This window comes from Lagenorhynchus albirostris, chromosome 2, assembly GCF_949774975.1.
Source record: "Lagenorhynchus albirostris chromosome 2, mLagAlb1.1, whole genome shotgun sequence".
Classification (NCBI taxonomy): domain Eukaryota; kingdom Metazoa; phylum Chordata; class Mammalia; order Artiodactyla; family Delphinidae; genus Lagenorhynchus; species Lagenorhynchus albirostris.
This window is the reverse complement of record NC_083096.1, coordinates 58456196-58482237: the sequence shown is the minus strand read 5'-3', so window position 1 is coordinate 58482237 and position 26042 is coordinate 58456196. Positions and strand designations below refer to the sequence as shown.

The window sequence follows — 26042 nt, the reverse complement described above, 5'->3', positions numbered from 1 at the left end:
CTCTCTTCTAATGGGACAAGCAACCATGGGCAAGAACTTTGTTTCTCCTCTCCACAAAGGCAAACACAGTGCCCTGCAGAGTACAGGATTCAAAAGCATCCATTGAAGAATCAATGGGGACTTCCCTGGTGGCGCAGTGGTTAAGAATCTGCCTGCCAGTGCAGGGGACACGAGTTCGAGCTCTGGTGCAGGAAGATCCCACATGCCATGGAGCAGCTAAGCCCGCGCGCCACAACTACTGTAGCCCGCGCACATGGAGCCCGTGCTCCGCAATAAGAGAAGCCACTGTGATGAGAAGCCCACTTACAGCAATGAAGAGTAGCCCCCGCTCACTGCAACTAGAGAAAGCCCACACGCAGCAACGAAGACCCAACACAGCCAAAAATAAATAAGTAAATAAATAAATTTAAAAAAAAAATCAATGAATGGGAACAAAAAAAAAGAGTTAATTGAACCAATAAGCCCTCCCCCCAAAATCAATGGATACTATAAGGGGAGAAATATAAGGCATTTAATGACAGATATAATTTTGAAGAAGTATCCAGATACCTTCTATTATATGCTACAATTTTCTTTAGGCAGGGAAAGAGTTAAGCAGTCTTACACCGCGTTCATGGACTTCTGACATGATATAAAACACTACAATTTTGGCTTTTCCATTTTAGCTGACATAGTTTAAGTTGATGAATATTTTGATTTGTGCCAGTCTCAGGCAGTTTTAAATGCTATCCCTGCAGGAGTCAAGAAGTCCAGTCATAATCATAACAATATGCTTGTCAGTCAAAAGCACCGGAAGATTGTTTAGGTGCAAAGAAAGCATTTTCCCCTGAAAGGAAACAGGGCAATTGAAATCACCCACTTTTCAAGGCATTGAAGTCAAAACTGTTACCAGCTTCATGGTGTGAAAATCCAGGTCTCAGCACCCCCTTGGTCAGACTCCAGTATGTCCTGGGGCTATCCAGCCAAAAAACAAGTTACAGTCTAAAGTTCAGAAGAAATTAGACTAAAGGGAAAGCACAGCGATCAAGGTTGATTTCCCCATCATTATTTGCAGGTCACTATTTCAACAGGGAATGTATAATGAATTCCCGTCCATTTCTGCAGTCAGTGCACCTTGGGATAGATTTGCAGAGCCAACTAAATCAGAGAATTCATGCAATTACATGAGATCTGGGCAGATGAATGTGATTTTTTTCTTCCTGAACCGACCAAGCAAATAATGCTTGATAAAATTGACCTAAAGGTTATACCATAGGAACTGTTTGCATTAGAGCAGGCAAAATTAAAACATCCACATAGTATTGGGTTCGTTAGAAAAAGGGGAAAAGCCAGAAACCAATGTGGGAGAAAGAAAGGAAGAAATGAACAGCCTGAAGAAATGGATTTCAGAATTGGAGGCAGCCCAGAATTATTCAGATCTTTGGCTATGTTGATGTCAGGACCTTCTTTTTTCAAAGTTAGTGTGACCTTAGCCATTCCAGCTGCTCAACAAATTTGCTCAGCAACTCTGCCCCACCAGAGGAAAATTAAAAACAAATCTGATATGCCCCTTCTTATTTTATTGCATCAATAGCAGCTTTTACATGGAAATGAACTAGTTAAATAAAAAGTTACTATAATAGAAAGAACACCTTTCACCCCCAAAGAATTCCATATACCCCATGCTGATATCAAAAGAATCTCCTCATGGGAAAGAGCAATGTGGAAAGCAGAGGGGAACGAAAATCTGGTGTTCAGAGTCCGCTGGGAGCTTCAGACAAATATGAAACAATGACTTCATGTACTAGATAAATTTCTCACATTCTTCAACCAGTTTTATTGGCTAAATACTCATGTATCCAGTTATATGAACACCAAGCCCGCCCAAAGAAGAATCTGAGTGGGTATTAAAAAATATATCCAGGGTAGAAATCTAATCATGAGCTAACCCTTTGTCCAGCAATTAACCAATGTTCCTATTAGCTGGTCATTGTTGAAGTCATCTAAAAACATGTCCATGATTATCCTCTATCTCACTGACAAGGAAATCATAACTTTGAAAAGGTAAAAAACCTTTTAGCAATAATAGAGCTGGAGGACATATACTGTGGCTCTGTCTCTTTAGCTCTGTCTCCAAATTTTTTCCTATGAGAATCTTTCTTTTCATTTAGGCCATTTCTCCTTGTCCTTAACCAGGCTACGCACGCACGTGCCTCTGCACCTTCAATGTGCTCTGTTTCCCCTCTTTTCTCTTGTCTAAGCTCTGTCTTTCTATCCTTCGGACTAGATGCCTCCATGAAACTCTCATGGGCTGCTCCAGGCTTTCCCAGGTCTCTCTCATCTGGATTCCTCTGGTACTTAGGCTAGTCTGCGTTGCCCTGTGATATCTCATATGATTTCATTAGCCTCTGAAGGCCATGAGAGATAATAGAAAGTGTATAGGGTTTGGAATCTAATAGACTTAGTTGGAGATCTGGGACCTTTCCCTAATAAACTGGTAATTTAACCTCTCTGCAGTTTCATTTTCTCATGTGTAACCTGGAAATAATAATATCTAGCTTACAGAGTTCTTAGGAACATCAAATAAAGTCATATATACAGAGTACCTGGTCCCTTACACTACAAAGTAAGTCAGAGCTTTGTCTCTTTTGTTCCCTGCTTTATCTTTGGCACCTAGAAGAGTTCCTAGCACAGAGCATGTTCTCAATTCATGTGTATTAAATGAATTAATGAATAATCAGTGTGCAGTAAGTGTTGGTTCTCGGGTTTTTGCTTTTTCCACTAGCCTGTAATTTTTGGAGGACAGGGCTTGTGCATATATTTCTTGGTATACTCGCTTTGATGAGTGTTTCAAGGAGCTTTGATGAGTGTTTTCTTCTGAGTCCTTGGTCTCCCTGTTTGATGACTAGATGACTCTCAATGGCACATAAAGATCTATTCATCGTGGCAGGTAACCCATTTGTCTATGGACTTCAATGCTACTCCCCACTGCTGGAAGCAGCAATACAGTAAAAATAATAACCATCTTGGAAAAAAAAAGAAAGCTATAAGAAGGCGTTTGACAAATATGTATCATTTACTAACCTTTTCCACCTGTCCAGCCCTCTGAAAAATATACCATAAAACTCAAAAATAAAAGTTAAACAATCAATAATAAAGGTATTGAAGGAGGAAGGAAGGAAGGGAAGGAGAGAAGGAGAGAGGAAGGGAGAGAGGAAGGAAAATAGAGAAAGAGAGGAAAAAAAGAAAGGAAAAAATGCCGTGAACATATCGCTATTGCCTCAAGGCTGCGTGTCTTATGTTTGTTCCCAGGACTCTCGTGACCATTCTGGCTCACGCTGGGAACAGCCTCAGAGGAGTTCTAAAGTCCCAAAAGGACAGTGGTATTTAGAGTCCAGAAATCTCATAGCACGATCTTTTCTTCAGAGACCATGCCAAGGCACCATACATATATCACAAGCACACGCTCTCGGTGTCTCTCAGAATAATAAACTAGAACTGAGAGCCTAGAAGATCCCTTCTTGATTTTAACCCAAAGACTTCAGAATTTTTTAAATCAACTTGGGCTGCGATGTCATACACTGGAGAGACAGTTTAGAGCAGTTAAGACAGGATTTCCCTTGGCATAACGGAAACCACGTGCACTATTATGGATTTCTAATGCACCATTGAGGTGGGTACCTGTTGCTTTGAAGAAAAGGAAGCCATTTCCAACCACATTTCTCCTGATTTATGCCCAAGCCCCAGAAGGTCCAGACAGGTTGGGAAAGATCTGGTAACTAGAGAAGTGACAGGGGGTGAGAAAGTATACTTTGTAAAAGACTGCAAACTTGACTCTCATCTTAAATCCTTGTCTTGGGCAATGTGTGCATTTCAGAGTTTAAATCATGTTAGTAGTTTAAGTCAGATTGAGGGTGAAAAACTTCATGGCTCTATGAATTAGGACTGGATTGTTTTGGTAAATACATTTTCTAAGTTGGACAAACATAAATCAGTCCTAACAAGGCACCCGTGATTACAAGCAGGTCTAACACCCTTCCCCATTTTCCACCCATTCTTAATTCTCTTCTATTCACATTTTTTTCCAACCAGAAAAGTGGGGAAAAAATGAGGATTTTTAAAAAACCATGTTGCACTCAGCCCTAAAAGAGAATAGAAGAGTCCAGGATGACTCAAGGACACAGGTGACTGCACGTGTCTTAGCAAGGAGGTCAGGACCAGGCAGAATCTGGATACAGGAGAGCTTTTCATCAGACAGCAGGGAATGGAAGTCCTAGATTTCAGCCTAATGTCCAAGAGCTGGCAACAGCTATCACCTGGCAGCTGGCATTCCACAGTGCTGTCCCGGAGGGCCTCCACAACTGCGCCCATGTGCCTCATCTTTCTCCTTCTCTTACTCTTTGACCTATAATCTTCTGGTGCAGGAAATTCTAGCTGCCCATCTTTTCCATTGACTCTTGTTTATACATGGAAAATCTTCATATTTGTTTTTTATTAAACCTTGGGTTTTGACCTTACTATATTTTCTCATGATTGTTTTATTCTTTATTGCTGTCTCATCAATAATGGTCTCACCTTTGAATGACTGCTTTATTTCTATTAGCAAATGACTTTCTTCTTCAAGTGTCATCAGAAATAGAACAATAACACTGAAAGAAAAGACACCAGGGTCATTTTGTCCTTTTTCATACCATGGTAAACTGGTCAAGTAGGTTTGAGACTTTTTGTTCACCCCACCCCGCAGGGCTACCTAATTCAGCACAAGACTTGGTTTTCTTTGAGGTTAGTGCTATATAAACACTGTCCATTAAAATTTGACAAGGTGTCAGGTATGAATCGATTATGGGGCCCCTGATCATCTCTTTTTAGCAGAACTGAAGAGTTGATATGAATAGAGTTTTAATTGAATACTATTTCTCAGGGACTTGTTCCAAACTTTCTTTAAAGATGAAGAAAAAAAAAAAACCTGACGTCTTATATAATCATCAACATGGCACAATGAAAACTGCTAATATAAATAACCTAGATAACCTAATCTGCATCCCTAAGACACCTCAGCCTCCTTTGAAGAGAAGCAAAAAGGATGTCCAAATGTAAATAAACTAAAATAAAAACCAATACACCCTGAGGGATGGGGTTGTTTAGCTCACACAGTGGAATGAAAAGTGGTTTGTGTTTGTTTGCGTCTTTTTAGTTTGTTTTATTGTTGTGGTTTTAACTTCTCCATGATTAGGACTCAAGTAATTTTCTTCTTTTCTGTTATAAGTTGCTGGCAGGCTGGTCAAGATTCGGTTTCATTCTAACGTTTAGAGAAAATGATCTTCCTGTTCCATATTCAAAGATAAAAATATCTCCCAGCTAAAGTGATTGTCAATGCCAGGGCCAGGTCCCTTTTCAGGAATTTCCTTCCTGGACTTGGCCCTTCAACCTCTGAAATAACAATTGTTTTTTAGCTTTTCTGAAATGAAAATATTTACCAACAGGGTTTGATTGTACAACATCGCATCTCCTTCTTCAGTCTGCTGGGGTAGCTCATCAGACCGGCTGGTGGTGAGCCGGGGAAAAGCCAGGAGGAAACCTCTGTGGGCAAAGAAGGAGGGAAGGAGAGAGAGAGCAAGAAAGAGGAACAATCCCTGACTATTTGACGTGCACACAGGAATTTCAAAACAGGCTGCAGGGCTGAGTATCCAAACGGAGGAAACGTGTATCAGATGAAACACCCACGCTTTGATCTTTCTTAGAATGTAGTTCTTTTTGGCAAAAACCCTTTCTCCTCCATACTCATTACAGAAAGGAACTTGTCGTTGCCAATCAATAAGGATAAAACAATAACAATAGTGTTAACACCTTCCCAATGGGAAAACAGTGTTGGGAACTGTGCATGCTATCTGCTCTTGGCTTGGTTTCATATTTTAAAGGGGATTTGGCAAAATAATTAGATGCTTCTGTCCACCTCTGTTCTATCCTATCCAAACCCTATGCAGCTTAATAAACTGATGTCAGAGGAATTTGGCAGGATGCTTAGTGATAGCTTCTCAAATGAATGTATAAGTAGGGCAGAAATAGCCTTTCTGAAGGATACTTCCTATCTCAATCCCTAATGCATTAACAGTTAATGCTGAGTAATGCTAATACCAGGGATGGTGTTGAAATGGGATGACGTGGTGGTGGGGTAAGGGCATTACGTCATTTGATTGTTTTCCTCTGACAAGAGTGACATCCTCCAGGGGCAGAAAGCACAACCCTGATCCAAAATGTCAACACTCTTCCAGGAACAAGGCAGTTTACAACATGACAACATTTTCATCTGTGTATTAACCTCAAGGACAATCTGCTATTTGCTAGATCTCCCTTATTTTTTGAAACTATCCTTAGACATGAAAAAAGGATTATCATTTGGTAAGAGAGGAAGGTGAAACTCACTTTGAAAGAGAGCCCATTACATGTCAGGCATTCTGCTAGATGCTTGAAAATTTTATTTCTTTTTGTCTTCATTATAACTTTATCTGGTTCTGTTATTATCCACGATTTGTGAATGAGCAAAGCATGAGTTAAGAAGCACAAAAATTAACCATCTTGTCTAAGGTCATACATCTAGTAGGAGAGAAGCTTCCAAAAGAACGATGAGAACAGATCCTATATTTGTCTTTGTAACGGTCACAGTGGTGCACTGCCCAGATGACCCTTTCAGGACCAGCTGTGAAAAGTGTTGGTTGCTAATGGCTCACTGGAGATTCTTTCTTCAGGAATTGCCCTAGGCTAAAGAGAGTGGTCTTGCCAAAATTTGTGCCCCCTTCCTGGGGGGAAGCCTGGAACCAAAGTCTGAGAGTTATGGGGGTACAAAGAACTGGCCCCCATGCCTCAATTGGGAAGAACTCGGGCCAGAACTCGGCTGAGGCCTTTGTTGTGTCTGTATCACACCCAACGGCTCTCCCTACCCAGTCCTGCTTCCTTGACCACTTACAGACCTTGTCCTCAAACATACTCTCCAATAAACTTTGGCACACACATCTCCATCCCAGACTCTATTTTCTGAGAAGTCTGATCTTTGACAGCCTTCTGGAATGTATATTAAAAATGAAAAAACAAAAACAATTTAAATGCTAGGACATAGAAAAAACAAAAAGATAAACAAACAAATAATACCCTGCCTCATCATTTCAGTATAGTGGCCCTAGTATTGTACACAGGAATATCTAGAAGTGACACTCTTAATCCAGGAAGAATGTTGTAAATCATAGGATTTTACTCTTTTTAGAACCAAAATGAATGTTAAGGAGACTTTCTCTCCCATCCCACTTCTATCCACCTTCATATTACAATTTAAAAAAATAAATGAGGCTTTGAAAAAGTAACTGACTTGGTTATGGTCACCCAGCTATTTGGTAGATGAGGGCCTAGTGCTGAATCTAAGATGTCACTATGAAACACAGAGCCAAGGTCATATTAAACTTTTAATTTGATTAAATTAAAACGCTTTATGGTACATATGATGTGCAAGAAAGTAATTAACTGAGAAATGTCAGGTTCTTTCATGCCAATTTTAGAGTTAGTGATACATAGCTATTGCTTTTACAAATATAATAAAGGAACTTAATATCACGGCAGCAAACATTATCCTCTGCTTATCCTCTGATCAAGTACTGGATCTTACTTGATTCTACCTATTTTAACCAAGTAGTGTCTTTTACACATAATTCACGCAGCTTGAAGTGATGCATTTTCCCTCCCTGCCACCCTGTGATAATTTTAATTTAAATTTCACCATGTTACATGATCAATTTATTTTCCTTAAAGGGAACAACTTCAAGTGTGCCTTCCAGAGCTCTGGGAGTTCTTTTTCCTTTCAATTAGATTAGTTTATAAATGGGGATCTTGGAAACTGAAAGAAGAGTCAGTTGCAGAAGGGAAGACTTTGTGCATGATTCTGATCCCCCCGATACGTACGCGTGCGTGTGCACAGACACACACACCATCCTCCATCAAGAGGTTAAAGGACCATGGCCTTTTGTTTCATGGGATGGATTAATATTGCTGGGTTGCTTGCGGGGAGAAAGGACTTTCCAAGCTGTTATATGCTGGATGTGTTGAGAGTGCATGTTTCTGTAACACCATACTTTTTAATACAACTGACGGTCTGTCTTGAGATTTAAGTGTGTTTTGACAGTTTTTATGCACCTGTTAATTCAAAGCTCTTAACATATGCCAGTTAAAAAGAGCCAGGCACTAAAACATCTAGCTTTAGAGGCTAAATATGGCTCAGCTGCAATCCCAGGCAGGCAGGCTGACAGGAATAATTCCTTCCTCCAAGATGGAAATCAGCTGTAGCCTCCTCTTGTGCCTTAAACAAACCATTTCTAGGTGGGGAGGGTGGAAATACCATTTGATTTCCCAGGGAACAGTTTTCAGAGTCAACTCAGGTCTTCATCCATGGTTGGTTACTCTGGATAATATTCTGTTGTGTTCAAGTGGAGGACTCAGGATTTGGAAAGACCTTTATGTTCATCGTGGTGTCTAGTTAGGAGAGCTCTCCATCCATTCTCTGCTCCACACCTTCCCTTCATACCCACCTACCCACACCCAGCAAAACTGAGGACAGATGCCCAAATTTTTCCAATGCTAACTCCACGGTTTTTAAGAACTAAGGCCATGCATTTCTCTACAACACAAAGAGCAATATTTCTGGTGTAAATAAAGAAATAATTCTTGTCAAACTTAAACAAGGATGATTAAGGGATATTCACTGTAGCACTAGCTAAATGCCAAAAGATAAATGATCTCTCTGTGCATACAAAGTACCTTGTACTCAGAGCTTTAAAACAGTGTAGAGTGGAAGATAAATAAGCATTTGCCTTTATTGTTCTCTGAGACTCTTTGGGGCAAGGTATGGATTTGATACATTTCAAACATCTGGTACATTTCCTCTTGAGGGTACAGAACAATTGCTGTCCAATGGAAATGTAATGCAAGCTACAAATGTAAGTCTGTGCATATGTAATTTGAAATTTTCCAGTAGCCACATTTTCAAAAGTAAAGAGAAACAGGTAAAAATAATTTTAATCATATACTTATTTAAGCAATATCCAAAATACTATCATATCAATGTGTAAGCAATTAATGAGAAATTTTATGTGAAATTCGATGTGTATTTTGCACTCACAGCACATCTCTGTTTGGACTAGCCACATTAGCCACATTTCAAGTTTTTAATACCCACGTGTAGCAAGTGCAGTTCTAAAATGTTGATCATGAAAATGTTCCAACAAATGGAAAATAACATTTAATGACCCTGGGAATATTACTAGAAACTGGATAATGGCCAAGGGACCTGTAGAGAATTCACCAGCTTCTTCTCTTTTTTACCCTGTATTACAACACATTTCTTTTCATACGATTGTTTGAATGTCCTTCTCAGCTTCACAGTGATGGTCATCAGATTCCAAGTAAATAACTATAGAAAAACAGAACTATTAAAAAGTGGAATGAGTTACCTAGATGGAAAAGTAGATTTCATGTCATCAGAGTATTTGAGCAGAATCTAAATGATTGTCTGCAGTGATGCTATGGTGAAATTCTGTACCATGTGGCTGAATAGCATAAGGTAGTATACACAGCAGCTAAGAGCTTGGGATTTAGAGCCAAGTAGAACTGGGTTACAATCTCACCTCCACTATTTGTGTGGTAGCACATAATGAGATTTAATTGTCCCATTTGTAAAACGGGAATAACCACTTCATGAAATTGTTATGTGAAATAAATGAAAGAATATATCTATAGCTCTCACAATGTTCAAAAAGATATTATGATTATGATTATTACAGCATAAGAAAACTGCCTACGGATATTTGGTACTAAAGACAGATGACACATAATATTAAGCATTTAAGACATTGTGTATCGTGTCTCCTTTAACTTCTGCAACTACTCTAATCTATCATGGTTATAGCAAGGTCATCAACTGTTAAAGAGGGTGACAACTAGACTTCAGAGTGATTTGTACCAAAAATGGTTCACTTCAAAAATTGTGGTTTTGTTATAATTTTAGGAGAAAAGAAAGAACTAACTTTCATTGAGCGTTGCTGGTTTTGTTTTTGGTTTTTTCCCTGTTTGTTTTTTAAACGTACAAAGCACTTTCTGCATCTTATCTTAAAAACCCCTTGAGGTGGTGTTCTTTTTAAAGGGTGAGTATACTGAGGATCTGGGAAGTCAAGGGTGCAAGGTTAACATGTAGTGTGTTAATATGTGCATCCAGACCCGTCCGACTTTAAAGCTCGTGCTATTTCCACTACATGGGAATGGCCAGATTTGACTTTCACTTATCTGCAACTGTCAGTCAACAGTAGAAACAGATAGAAACAGTATTTCAATCCGTACTAACATACAAATATTCTGGCTCCTAAATTGACGCTGGTTAAAATACATGTCCCCCAACTACCATCATTTACCCAGAAAGGGGGTTAGTGCTGCACCTATATATCATCACTGTTATCCACATCACAGTCTGCTTAGGCACTGCTTCTTACTGCACCACTGAAACGTTCACCCCTTTGAGGAGCTCACTTCTGATGGAAAAAATACTGGAAATTGGGACACATAAGTTGAAACATATTTCAAGAGACTTCTCATAGAGCATGCTACACCAGTGTTCTCAGGGCAACACTGGTGACCACCCTAGAGGTGGGAGCCATGCACACACTTCTCCAGAATGACTTTCCAGGTGTGTCTATCCTGATAAAACTAGCTTAAGGTTGATGTCGGGGGAAAGGGGCGGGGCGGAGTGGAGTGGCAAGAAAATAGATGTTTAAACACCACCCTTTAGACAATCATTTATGGTTAATCACTATCAGTGCCTTTAGAACATGTCTGCCATAGAAGAAAACAAAAGAACAAAAGTCCCTGGCAGCTGTTCTAAGGTTCTTTGCTTCATCAAGTTCAGTCTTTGTAGCTTTGCAGAGAGAGGTCCAAATAGGAATGTCCATAGTACGGCTGTGATTTTCAGAGGAGTCAAAATTCCTCAGTTTTGATCTTGGGACAGAGATGAACAATCCAGTTCAAACTGCATTTGTATTTCTTATCTATAATGCATTCAATTTAGTTTAAACAAACTTCCGTGTTTCCCTTAGGTGTTCTTACTCCAGAGGAACTGTTTCCACAAATTATATGTAATTACCCCTTCTGGTCAAAGGTGAGAAGGAAATTAGCATCACAATGGCAAGTCTTCTCTCTGGGTGTTGCCAGCTCACACAGTTCCATGGGTGATTTGAGTGTGTTAAGCCTCCGTTTACAAGCAGGAAAGCTCAGCAGAGCCCATGAGGACAGCATTAAAAATTCCTGATCAGAGACAAGCATTTCAGACATTCATTACCACACAAGCCATCAGTGGATTAGATCGAATAAGCCAAATACTTGCAGACCTCAGCCCTGGGGCTGGTTAGGACTATTCAAGTAATGCAAAGTCAAATGGGCCCGAGTTATACCCTGCCTTCTCTTGAAACAAGCCAATGAGCCTCTGTCTACTCATAAGGGGTGTTAGGATACTAGTTGAAAGACAGTAGGCCCAGACATTTGGGTTTTAGCACTCTATTTGGTTATAGAAAGTAGGAAGTCATCTAGTGAGTCAGCACACACACACACACACACACACACACACACACACACACACACACCATTTTTAAAAAATGTGTTAAGTTAGAGGAGGTAGCCTTTTGGGGGGAAGATAAGGGTGCTCTCTCCACTATTCTAGAAGAATGAAAATAACTCATCTTTTTCAGTAAAAAGAAATTGCAAAATATTCTTCCAGAAATAAACATGAAAAACTATACACACACATGAATTTCTGAGATAGATGCCAAGTACTGCTCTGAAACCATGTGAATTTTTCTCTCGTGCATTTGTCAGCCTGACTCCAAACCATTTTATTCTTTCCTCATTTCTCCCCTCTGCTCTGTCTGTTTTTAGTTAGTTGCTTCTTGGCATAGCTTCCGTTGGAGCAGAGAGTGCCTGTACTTTCTTCTTTTCTTCCTCTCTTCTTTTTCTTTTGTTTCCTTTTAAAACTTCTTTTTTTGTGTTCTTTCTCCTGGGCTCTGCAGTGACTCTGCAATAATTACTAAGACCAGAGCAAACAGGAGGTATGTGTCTCTGGAGCCCACTCTGTCCCCCTCCATCAGGCCTTCCTACTACACATAAAGAGCAGCTCAGTGAGGGGCACAGAGACATGTTCACGAATGCAAATGATACGTGTGCACGCTGCCCATGACTCACTTCTCTGCAAGAGCCTGCAGCTCCCCCGCCACCTTCTCTTGTGAGTGGACTTGCCCAATGGCACCATTTTGTGTCGAGGACTTCCTGCAGAGGAATTCTCCAAGCTGCTTTTGCTTTTAAGAACTAGGATTTTGAGACCCAGAGTGTAGAGGTTGCGATATTCATGTATTTACAGAACTCCATTACATTTTATTGGACCTCATTTTTAACTGGCTTTGTCACAACATGTTTCAAGTTGTGGAAAAACAGAAACACACTAGCCATGCAGCCACATAGAGACCTGAAAAGAAGATGGTTGTTTTAAATCTAAGTTTAAGCAAACAAGTTTTGTTTGAATATGGAGTAAGTTTTAAAAAGCATCATGAATACACAGAATATAAAATGAAACACACTGTAAGGGCACGTCTTTGTTCTCATTCATTTTGTCTGGGGAGCTGGAGTGGATTCAGCTGGTGTTACTGTTTCTAGCAATATGTGATCAGCCTTTGGAAAGGACACAATATCAGAACACACTCATAAGTGTGCGTTGGTTCAGGAATGTTAAAAAAAAAAAAAAGGGACTTCCCTGGTGGTGCAGTGGTTAAGAATCCACCTGCCAATGCAAGGGACATGGGTTCGATCCCTGGTGTGGGAAGATCCCACATGCCACAGAGCAACTAAGCCCGTGCACCACAACTACTGAGCCTGCACTCTAGAGCCCGCAAGCCACAACTAGGAAGCCCACAAGCCACAACTGCAGAAGCCCGCGTGCCTAGAGCCCGTGCTCCGCAACAAGAGAAGCCACCGCAATGAGAAGCCTGCGCACTGCAACAGAGTAGCCCCTGCTCACCACAACTAGAGAAAGCCTGGGCGTAGCAACAAAGACCCAATGCAGCCAAAAATTAAAAATTAATTAATTAATTTTTTAAAAAAAAGAAAGACAAGTCAATGCCTTTAACAAATTGAGAGTTACTTAAACTTGAATCAGCACTGTAGTCTAATGAGACAATAGAAATTGGCCTATTTGTTCCTGTCTTACCCTTCCCAAGTTCACGGACATTCAGCTTCTTTGAAAGAATTAACTCTGAAGCATGAAGCCCACTCTGTCTTCAGGTAAAACTTGAAATAAGAAGATTCTTTCCCTCTCTAGGAGCAGTTTTTTCAAAGAGACATAGAAACACAGAGGCATTTGTTGATGATGTGCATAGGACTTATGAACAAAATTTAAATCTCCATCATGTATAGGATTTTAAAAAATAATCATGTTAATTTCAGGAAACAAAAATAAAGGAATCAACACACACAGGTGCAAAGACTGTTGTGGGAGAAAATCATCTGAGGTATAAAATGAGAGATGTGAATTGGAATGACTTGGCTACTTGCAAGAAAAAGTGTTCAAAACTTACCCTCTTTGAGTATGCAGCCTGGAGAATGTCATTTCAATCACTTCTGCAGTTGCTCTACTGAGTACTTTTGAAATATCCTCTATCTACAGATGAAAGCACCCTCATCAGGGAGGGAATGAGCCTGTGACCATGTCTACATGATGCCAAACACTTGGGTAAAAACTGAAACCATTACACCAGTGCCTTGATGCTTTTCAGACACTCAGCTCTTTGGCATTGTAAAGGGAAACAATTCAGATTTTTCAGTTTTCCTTCTGATATTTGTCATTGTGTAGCTATAGTCAATGGCTAGATAAGTGTATGTTTACCAGAAAAAAAAGTTTGAAAGTTATATATATGATAGGTAATTCAAGAGAAGTAAATTATAGGGAAGATACATAAAGTAAACAGCTAAATCATCGTGCCATGGTCACCTATGTGTCTTTATTATAGACAAACACATAACACGCACAGGTGCAAACATACACTCAAAGAGCAATTTTTAAAAATCCAGTTAAGTGAGATTTTTCCCTCTACCTTTAGTTATTTGTTGTGATGTTATCTCAATCTTATTTGTCCATACACCAGACAACTCCTATGAGAATAAAACTTTGCAGAAGTACATGACTTCTCTTTGTAAATCTGCAAACCATTTTTCTTTCTGTCACTTGAAATATTGTCACTGTGGTTTCAGTTATGGGCAGAGTATATTTTAAAGGCACTGCTCAAATCCAGAATGCTCTGAGCCTCTCTGTTATTTTAGTGATCATATGGTTGCTGAAATACAAGACAATTTATGTGCAAAAAAAAAATCCCAGCTTCAGTTTCTAAAATATGCTTACTGTTTTTTCAACAGAAATAAAAATTGTATCCAAAGAACACATGATTAATATTCTTACGTTAAAGGATTCAAAATCAAGATGAGAATAAATATTTTGTGTTTTGGTAGCATAATATATTTGCCAACAGACTTACCTTAATGTCTCTTAATTGGGAGATGGGGAAATAAGGGAATGTATTTAAAGTGAAGAACCACTTTACAGTTGACTTATTTAAAATGGATATTTAATGATTTCTAAAACATTTTCTAAAATAAATGGAAAAGAAAATGTTTAAGCTATTTGATAAAAGCTGCTTTCAAAAGGCACATAGCATACTACTAACCTTTTCCCTGAGCCTGCCGTTCTCCAGAAATTCTCCTAACTATAAGGCACGTTCATAAACCCCACACCAGTAGAGACATACTTGTCACACCCAATCTTGCTATCTTCTTAGTTATTCATTTTACAGGAAAAATTCCTCGTCTTATTTTCTAAATTTTTAAATGCAACTTCCTCTAGGTAATATGTACATGAAATGGCATTCATTTCCAATATATTAAATGTCATAACTGAGGTCATCTTAGGATTAGAAAGAATCAGTGTTTTCAAAACAATACACTTGAATTATCTGTGCAAAGACATACATGTACTTAATTAAGGTTGGAATTGTATAGGATTATTTATAAAGTTATAAATTACATTGTTCAAGAAAACACTTGAAATGGGCACTGAGAAGCCACATAATTAAATAAAAATTGAAAACCTTTGAACATGTCTAGATTGGTATAAATGGCTTCACAGACATAGATTTCATGTTTTCATTTTAATAGCAATAAAATATTTTGTTTATGTACACTCACTTTAAAACTCAACTTGAAAAGCATGGCATATATGGCATTTATGCACATGTTTACCATATATTTAAAGACAGATTTTAATGATCCATTACTGGAAATCCATAAAAGTTTGCATGTCAACACTGGCTCCATTTTAGAAAATATTTTAGAAAATATTTTCCTTTCTCTATTACATTTCTAAAAGTATGAAATGTTTGGTGAATGTGGAGGATAAGACAGAAGAAATGCTTTAAATAAATACATAGATTCTGAAGGTGCACTTTCTTTCTCCCTTTCTTTCTTTCTTTCTTTCTTTCTTTCTTTTTCTTTCTTTTCTTCTTCCTATTGAGAACAAGAATAAATAGATTAGTAGTTTAGTGCAGAGGAGAAATTATACAGAAACTGAGATGGTGGCTGTAACATCACTGCAGTGATAATGTATAAATACTATTAGCTCCGTGTTCCTCTATCGCTTATGAACATTTAGAAAGTATTCAGCATGTTTGCTGGGTCAGATAAACTGTTGAAAGTCATTATTTGTCTACTTTTCAAAACTTCAATATTTAGTGCTTTGTAATTTTGAACAAGGAAATTTAAACTGGTTGCAAGTCAAATGTTATAGAAAACAAACACAAAAACAAAAATCAGAAAGAAAGGAAGAAAGGAGATATAAAATGAGAATAATAGTATGGAAACAGAGGGAGAAATAATTTGGGGGGAGGGCAAAAAGGACAAAATTAAGATCAGAATTGAAGGGGTCTGATAAAAGAATCCAACATAAACTTAAAAATATAGAAGCAGAGTAAACATCACAAAATGCCCTTAACAAACCCCAGTTCTGCAGGCTTTTCTGCTGCTACACAAAAGTGTATTTTTCAAGAAAATTGGTTACAGCAGTTACCCGTGCCTTCGAATAGCAACAAGTAGAAATAAGGCAGGACGTCTAGAGGGGCTCTCCTTAGAGCCGCATTCCCTACCTTTTCAATCCCTGCCAGTTCTCCTGCGCCAAACCATATGGAATCCATCTCACTCAAGGACATAGACGAGGAGAGGGGCTTCGGGAAACCAGGGCTGCTGCAGGCGTTTTAACGGCATGCCACAGGAAAGTTTTATTTCCAATTGATTGGTTACAAATCAGATAAATATCGCTTCTAATGAAAGCAGCTTCAAACCGCTGGAAACGTTATCTATAGGAGTCTGGGGTTTATCAAAAGTCAAAAGTAGCTTTAATCACATCAGCATGCTAATTACAGGCAAACAATAAAAGCTTTAAGAAATGATTGTGCGGGTTTTATTACTATTGACAGTCACTGAGGTATATTTATTTCGGGAGGTAATTGTCAGAAGACTTTCTCCAGAAAGACTTGTTTGTATAATTAAGTGCGTGTTATGCAAGCTTATCTACTGATCTACTTCTGCTAGTTATGTAGCTCCCCCAATGCCTCAGAACACAGAAGCAATTAAAAAAGAAAGGCCCAGGGAGATGGTTTTTCAGTAGTTCATTTGTGAAGGAGGAAAAAATAAAGACCTAATGTACTCTGGAAAAACAGAACGTACTAGAGTAAGAAATGTGATCAGTCACTAAAACATAAAGGAATAAAACAATAAAGGTAAGTTGAAAACTCTTCACAATCAGTGATGTAAAAGTAGGAAATAATAAGAATGGACATTTTCATTTGGAGGAGAAGTTGGGGGAGCAGGAATTTTCTTTTTTGTATATAAAATATCATTCAATAAAATGGGGTATTCCAACCTAAAAATATGTGATGAGAATGAGACAAAATGGAAAATAACAATAAATGGCTTCAGGACCACTGGTTTTATTATTTTATTGTGGGTTTATTACCTAATTCCCAAAAGTGCCTAATTTACAAGTAAGAGCCTAAACTTTTGGTAGCATCATTTCAAATCTGCACACACACACATGCTTTTTCATCCAAATGAACAACAAAGGTAGATTTACAGTTGCCGCCCTGAGCTTTTTTTTTTTTTTTAGGCTAAGCCACCTGAAACATATTTAAAAAAAAATATTTCCATCTTATTTCTAATGACAAACTGCATTATGACTGGACTAAAAGAGGAAAAAATAAACCTTTCAAACTATGAACTATTTTTGTGCCATAAAGAATCATTCAACTCTAAAAGGGAAAAACCCTAATTTAAAAGATATCATTATTATATCAAAAGATGTTGGACTGGATTTAATTCTTTCCATTCCAACATATTGGCCTCAGTTCAGTTTCCACCTCATTCAAAGCAATTAAAAATGTGGCAAACCCTTGATCAATTTTTTACCCTTAAATCCGGTCGGTTCTGAAGTTGTCACATTTTAATGGGTTCAGAGTCAGTTTATGCAAGAGACAATCAAATGTTGGCTTTTAAAAGTCCTATAAAAAGTAAGAGCTTTTAACCTTTTGAATGCATTAATAAAATGCTAATGGCATCATGGCCAAGACCACATTTGGAGGTTCCCCAGAACTCCAAAGGACTGTTGTGAAAACAGAATTTTAATCAAATGATCTGTTATTTTAATGGCCACTTACAAAACAGGAGATTTATTGAGAAGCATAAAGTTTGTTTGCATGAGTGAAAGCAAAGCTTTTAAGAATTACCTTCTTCCAGGTTTTTTTTTGCCCCAGTTCCTTACAACATAATACTACCAAACATTTGTGAATTGTGACTCAAGTCTGCAGTCTTATTTCTAGCAGAAAATAAAAGGGAGGCTGGAGAGCAAAAAAAAGGTGGTGCCAATTTGTCTGCCCAGGCTCTGATTATTGGATGCAGAAAATTTTTTTTCCTTTCAGGGGAGAGGGATTTGGTGGGAATGTTTCTCCCTTCAGGGTGAGATATCTGATATCCATCCCGAGACCAATCATAAGGCCAAACTTTCATGCAAACTGCACAAGGGAAAAAAATTAGGTCTTTGGGTAAAATTCTCATCTAAATTTGCAGCAGATCCCTAGTTTCCGCTGGGCAATTATGTCTCTTCTTACCATTTCTGATTGCAAAACACATTGATTTTTTTAAAAGTTATTTCTGATAACTTGAGAACCTTCGATCCCTAGCCCCTTCCCCCAACTCTTCGTCCTCTCTTTTGAGTCTCTGTTCCTCATTTCTGTCTCCCCCGTCTAGAAGTGCTATCCAGTGACCCCTGGTGCTGATTAAAGTTTCTCGGGTGACCCCTGAATGCATTTTATTACACTGGCTGGTCATAAAACCTGCTTAAACTGCTGGCTTATCCAAACTCCTACCTCTTCTGTGGAAAGCCCTACAGTCAGTCCAGCCTCAGGCAAGGAAAATACAAACAAGCAAACCAAGGAGGGCAGAGAAGGCTTGAACACAGACTTTGTCAATACCAAGGAGCCATCCGGCATAGGGGAGGGGAAAACTTAGAATGAAGACAGACACTCACAAGGGTTCCGGAGGAAATCAACTTAATACTAGTGTAGGTGGGACATGGAGAAGTAGAAACATGAGAAAAGAGAGAAAAAATTAAAACTGTTTGGTGTTTTCTTTTCCCTTAAAATGATGTCACAACACTGAAATAGCTTACAAGGTGAAAGGTAAGCATCACTAACACAGGTCAGCATAAGACATCTCTGAAAACAACATACTCCTAAAACGGATCCCAGGACAACATTTACTCAGCTTCTGGGAGCAACATAAGGAGGTTAGAAGCCTTTGTATGTTTATGTATTTACTACATCTAGGTAAAAATATGTATTGTTATATTTACATGGTTCAGGAGAAGCCAACTTACAGTGAGGTTTAGTTTAGCTGTTTATTTTCCTGGGCTGCTGAAGGGAGGCAAAATCTATAAGATTCACAATCCTGCCTGGATGGAATTTCTGTGGCAGGGATAAGGCATGCAATGCTTATAGGGGAGGCCAGAGAAATCAGCGTTCGAAAGGAGAATGGTGTTATTGCGCATCAAAACCTATCAAGCTCTGGGTTTTCCCCTGGGACTAAAACTGAACATATGCGTGTGTATCAAATCCAATTTAAAAAGTGTTTTGAATTTCATTCTCATTCGCGAAATCTGAAAATAAATCGGTAGGGTCGGTTCTCAGCCTTAAGCCAGAGTAGGAGGCTACAGTCTGGAAGTCTGCCGAGAGAAGTCCGTCTGTTCAGTTCTGCAGGTAAGGTGCTACCTGTTGCCTTGCAGGCAACGGGATGAAGATCTGACACACAGAGTTAGCTCCTGGCAGCTGTCCCACCAACCACGGTAGAGATCCACAGAGGCAGGAGAAGAACACACTTTTCCTACTGGTCAGGTTCCCATTTCAGTGACACTGAACCTGGATGAGATCCAGACTCTGCTCGGAGCCGTTGACATTCCTAATGTCCAAGTGACAGGCCCCCCGATTGCTGGGCAGTTTTTCAATACTTTGGTCATTTTCACACTAGCTAGAAATCTTTAAGAAGGTAAAATCAAGGGCCCAAAGTGAATCATTAATGACTATTTAATTGCATCTTGTGATTAAAAAGTGATTTGTGATGGTTACTCTTGACATCATTTTCTTTGTTCATGTGATTTTTTTAAACTCTTAGAAAATGTCATTATTTTCCCTTTTGTTCAAAGAAATACAAAATAACCATGAATTCAACTCCTCTGTAGACCAGAAGTGGTCCCTTTCACCTGTTTATACTTTTCATGTAGTCACTAAGCAAAAGTCAAGCATTTCCCCAAAGATACTATTAGTGGAAGCTGGTGACTTTGTTAATACCTAGAATGAACTGGTGAGATATGCTTTATTTATCTAATTTAATTGATCTAATGTAATTCACTCAGAGAGTCTTCATAGTGAATGATAAATCTGATAACCAATGACATTCATCAACCATTTTTATTTTTTATATGCAGCCCACATTACACCAGGAGAGGAGTTTGATACCGTTCCTGCTGTTGCTTGCCTATCTACTAGGCCTGGCAATTTACAGATGTAAACACTTTACTTCTTACTACAACCATATGGAGTAAATATAATTATTCCCAGTTTGTAGATGAGGAAACTAGGGCTTAGAGAAATGAGGTAATTGCCCAGCTTCACATAACTAGTGAGTGTTACAGTCAGGAATGTGATTCTGGACAATCTGACTCTCTGCACTGACTTGGGCTCCAATTCACTCCTTAACCAACATCTCTTCATCAACTTTGCTGGGTCCCAAACAGGGTAAATAGAAAGGAAAGATCAGGGAAACAAACAAATGTACACTTGGTTGCTTATTTCATTTTTCTCAATATGTTAGGTCCAGAATATATATGAATCCACAACTCAAGGTTATTTTCTTCATGAAAACTTCCTGAGTAAACTAACTTACTCTCCACTTGATAAATCTATTTCTCACCTCTCCTTTCCTCAGTGGAATCTAAATTTCTTTTAAATTCTATATATTTTAGTTGCTTACATATAGTATGTCTTCTTAAAGGAAGTGATACATTTTTCTTTAAATGGTGGATAGTTTAAGTAGTTAAAAAAAAAAAAAAAAAGCTTGTTCCATGCTTTCAGATAGAGGATGTAAGAAAGGAAAGTGGGTGCCAGATGTATCAAAATGCTAAATAGTTTGGAGTTCAAGTTGAAGCTGGGAAACAGAGAGGGTAGATAAGTCAAAGTGGTAGTCAGCCTTCATGTATTTGATTGAAAAAGATGGTGAGTAAAGTGGTGGGGTGACAGAGTCTAGGAAGTTAAGATATAGAATGACCTAGTAAACATTTCTTGGAATCTAGCCTAGAACAAAAAATTATGAGGGAAAAGTTATGTGCAGGAAGATATTCACAATAGCAAAAGTTTGAAAACAGTAGAGCTATCCAAAATTGGGAAAATAAATAATTAAATGCTGACATACACACTGTGAAATATTATTACAACTACTAAAAGTGGTAATATAATATAAAGTGAATAAATTACAAGTGTCATTACATTGTTTTTACTCTAGGTGAAATGTATGTACAGATGAATAAAGATTGGAAAAGAATGCATAGAAACTTTCAAAGTTACTTTAACAAGAGTATTGGTTTAGGAATTTTTTTCTCCCAATTGTCCAAAGTTTCTGTAGCATTGTTATACAGTACATTATATACAATATAATAAATAATAATATATTTACTATAGTGCACAGTGACAAGCACTTATATGTGTAGAAATATTGGGGATATTTCTCTATAATATTTCTATAGCCCCATTATTTTCAAAGGACATTTGATTTATGTAAATGTATGGATATTTATAGAAATTATTAGATTGATTATATTTATACATTTTAAAGTGATATTCTTAATTATTTTCCTCTTTTTCTTGACGTCTCCCTCCACTTTCCTCTGTCCCAATCTCACCCCCACCCCAATAATCTAAAAAGTATTCACTATTGAAATCCCAGGGACAACACAATAAAAATTTGTCACTTATTTCAAATCTGATGAAGGTAAGGTGGTCCTCTTCCAATTTGTAACTATATCATCTGGAACATATGACCTTCAAGATCACTATACAAGAAAAGAGTTTTTAACTATTTTGGCTTGCAGGTGACACACAAATTCTACTGACAGACCATTAGCTGAATTAGTCACAAAGCCCAGCTAAACTGTAAAACAGGCTGCAAAATGAAGGCAGCTCATGGAGTATGTAGTGAGCACTGTCATTGTGACAAATAGCCCATTTTCTCCTTCCTTTCCACAGTCAATATCTTCTCAAAAGAGACAACAAAAGTCCTATTCAGGTGCTGCCTCCATCTCAGAGTCCAGGATGTAGATTAGTATCTCCATCAAGACTGGAGAACTTTGTAAGGTAGTTAGCTAGTGGGAAGCAGCCGCATAGCACAGGGAGATCAGCTCGGTGCTTTGTGACCGCCTGGAGGGGTGGGATAGGGAGGGTGGGAGGGAGGGAGACGCAAGCGGGAAGAGATATGGGAATATATGTATATACATAACTGATTCATTTTGTTGTGAAGCTGAAACTAACATACAATTGTAAAGCAATTATACTCCAATAAAGATGTTAAAAAAAAAAAAAAAGACTGGAGAACTTTGAACTAAATACCCAAGTCATCTTCATACCCCAACCCTGCTGCTCAAGATGTTAATAAATAATGGAACAGTAAACACCCCCCATTTTGAAAGGGAAAAATGGAACATACACCGCAGTCACTGGTTCTCAGAAGTTCTGAAGTCCTCTGGGCAGGCAATATGAAGTCCTCCTAGCTGGCGTGGGGATGTGTGTGTAGGACAGCACCTTGGTCAGCCCCCAGTTCTGCTCTCTGAATCTTCTCTGTCCACTGTTCTCAATAACCTTTCTTTTTCCATCTGAAAGTTCTTTTTTGAACATCCTCCTTGTCTACACCTGAAAAAGTCGTTTAGGGAATATACTGTCCTTGGAACTATATACCTTTCTCAGTCTACTTTCTGCTTGCAGAAGTTTGAGGCCCTAATTGCCTGGTTTTTTTAAACAGATTTATTGTGATATAATTGAGATATAAGTTGCCCATACTTAAAATATAATTTGATAGGTTTTGGCATATGTTTACATTGAGAAATCATCATAGTCAGACAATAAACATATCCATCACATATAAGAACTTCCTCAAGCCCCTTAGAATTCTTCTCCACCTCCCCTTTCTGCCCCCCTCATCCTTAGGCAATAACTGATCTGCTTTCTAGACCATTTCATTCTCTAAAATTTTATATACATGGACTTTACATATAGCGTGTACTTTTTATTTTTGGTCTGTTTTCTTTTACTCAGCATGATTATGTCGATGTTCATGCATGCTGTACAGCAGGCATGAACATCTCATTCCTTTTTATTACTGAGTAGTATTTCGTTATATTCCCCTGTTAATAGATATTTGGGTTGCTTCTAGTTTTTGAATATTACCAATACAGCTGCTATGACACTCAAGAACAAGTCTTTGTATGGGAATATAAATTTATTTGTCTTGCTTAAAAACCTAAGTGTAGAGCAACTACGTCATATGGTTGCTGTATTTTTTTTTTTTTTTTTTTTTTTTTTTTGCGGTACGCGGGCCTCTCACTGCTGTGACCTCTCCCGTTGTGGGGCACAGGCTCCAGACGCGCGGGCTCAGCAGCCATGGCTCACGGGCCAAGCCACTCCGCGGCATGTGGGATCTTCCCGGACCGGGGCACGAACCTGTGTCCCCTGCATCGGCAGGCGGACTCTCAACCACTGTGCCACCAGGGAAGCCCTGGTTGCTGTATTTTTAAGTTTCAAAATCCCACCAAGCTGTTATCCAAAGTAATTGCACCATTTTACACTTCCACCAGCAGTATATGAGAGTTTCAATTTCTCCACTTCCACAGCACTTAGTATGGTCAGTCTTTCTAATTTCAAACTTTCTGGTAGGTGTGTAACATGAACTTCTTGTGGTTTGGACTTATATTTCAAAAATGGCCAATGACTTTGAACTTCTTTCTGTGTACTTATTTGCCATCAGCATCTCTCCTTTGGTGAAGTGTCATTTATACACTTCGGCCTTTTTTGATTGGGCTGTTTCTTTTTTTATTGAATTTGGAGAGTTCCTTCTATATTCTGGATATAAATCCTTTATCAGATATGTGATTTTTAATCATTTTCACTCAGCCAGAGGCTTGTCTTTTCATAGTAGTATCTTTCAAAGAGCAGAAATTCTTAATTTGGATGAAGTCCAATTTTTCAATTTTTTCTTTTGTGGATCATGCTTTTGTTTTGTTTTCTTTAATTTTTTTTTTTTTAATTTTGGCTGCACTGTGCAGCATGCAGGATCTTAGTTTCCTGACCAGGGATGGAACCTGTGCCCCCTACATTGGGAGCATGGAGTCTTAACCACTGGACCGCCAAGGAAGCTCCTAGATCATGCTTTTGATGTTATATCTAATAAATCTTTTCCTAATTGAAGGTCATAAAGATTCCATGCATTGCTTTTATTGAGTGTTTTATAGTTTTAGGTATTACACTTAGGTTTATGATCAATTTGAGTGATTTTAATATGTATATGGATGGAAGTTATCCCTCCACCATACACACACATATAGATTTTCAATTGTTCTAGCACCTTTTAACATTATGAATTGTCTTTCTTTATCTCTAATAATATTTCTTGCCTTAAAGTATCATTCACCTTATATAATCACTGCTTTCATAATTTTTATCAAATTTGTAATTGTTTTGACCATTATTTTTAGCATTATTTCTTTTAAAAATTTTCTGTCCCTCCCCTCCTCTTTTTGGGGACTAGAATCACGTGTATATTAGGTTGCTTAAAATTATACCACAACTAACTGAAGCTCTGTCCATCCTTTTTTCAATAACTTTTTTTCCTCTCTGTGATTCATTTTGAATTGTTTCTATTGCTATGTCTTCTAATTCGCTAATCCTTTCCTCTGCAATATCTAATCTACCATTAATCCTGTCCAGTGTATTTTTCATCTTTGACATTGTAATTTTCATTTTAAGAAGTTCAGTTTGGTTCTCTTTTATATCTTCCATGTTTCTGATTTACATATTCAAGCTTTTCTCTAGCTTCTTGAACATACAGGATGTACTTATAATTGCTTTTTAAATTATTTTTTATTGAAGTATAGTTGATTTACAGTGTTTTTTAAATTAAATTTTATTGGAGTATAGTTGATTTACAATGTTGTGTTAGTTTCTGCTGTAGAGCAAAGAGACTCATTTATATACATATATATTTTCAGATTCTTTTCCTATAATTGTTTCAATATCCTTGCCTATTCATTCTGTCATCTGTATCATTTATGATTTGATTTTGATTAATTGATCTTTTTTCCATATTATCAGCCATTATTGGTTGCATGCTTGATAATATTTGATTGCATGCCAGACATTGTGAATTTCACTTTGTTGATGGCTAGGGAGTTTTTCATTTGTTTGTTTTCCTATAAATACATTTGAGCTTTATTCTGAGACATTGTTAAATTATTTAGGAGCAGTTTAATCCTTTGGATCTTGCTTAAAGCTTTGTTAGACATAGTGGTGTTGAGTCAGGGACTAATTTTTCCTTATCTTGAGACAAAATCCTTCTGAGTACTCTAATCAAAGCTCTGTACATTATGAGTTTTTTTCACTCTTGCTCACAGGATTTTCCCTCTAATCCTTTCAGGTGCCTTTTTGCTCAGTCTTGGGTATTTCATTACATGCATGTGTTGATCATTAGTTAGCTGAATACTTGAGAAGAACCCTCTACAGGTGTCCAGAATTTTCTGTTTGTGCAGCTCTCTTCTCTCTAGTACTCTGCCTACAAAATCTAGCCACGTTTTCACTACCCAGGCTCCCATCTCTGTCTTCTCAACTCAGGGAGACTGCCATGCTCCACCTGTACTCCTTCATCTGTGCCCTGATTGGAAACTTTTTCTGGGCTTTAAGCTGGAACAATTGTAGGGCTCACCTACTCTGTCTCCCATTTCTCAAAGATCAGTTTTCTTCATTGCCTTATGCCTAATGTCTTGAAAATCAATTTTTTATATATTTTCTCGGTTTCTTAGTTGTCTTATGTGGGAGGGTAATTTTTTTTGGATGGTAAGTAGAAGTCTCTGTATCTTGATCAAAATCTCACAGTTGGCCTAAGCTACTGGTTTCTTTGGCAATGTAGTTCCTTAAAATCTTGGTTGGCTTAACACTTAAAAAATATAGTAGGCTTTTCATCCACTTGCTCAGTTTCATGTGCCAGTAACCACACTGTAAATCTTATTGAGGCATAGTTTTCAGATCTGCTTTATGTCTTTGCTTTCTTATCTCTACGCTTGTCTTTCTCAACTTAATAATAGCCAC

At 38.1% G+C, this 26042-nt stretch overlaps 1 protein-coding gene across 1 annotated transcript in view; it reads left to right on the top strand.

Annotated features, from left to right (window-relative positions):
• Positions 1 to 20705, top strand: part of GORAB (golgin, RAB6 interacting) — a 53327-nt gene extending 32622 nt beyond the window's left edge. Inside the window, exon 5 of the mRNA XM_060133377.1 lies at positions 20126 to 20705. Coding sequence (XP_059989360.1) covers positions 20126 to 20153 — 28 coding nt within the window. The 3' untranslated portion in view covers positions 20154 to 20705. The remainder of the gene's footprint in view (positions 1 to 20125) is intronic.
• Positions 20706 to 26042: the final 5337 nt, after the last annotated feature.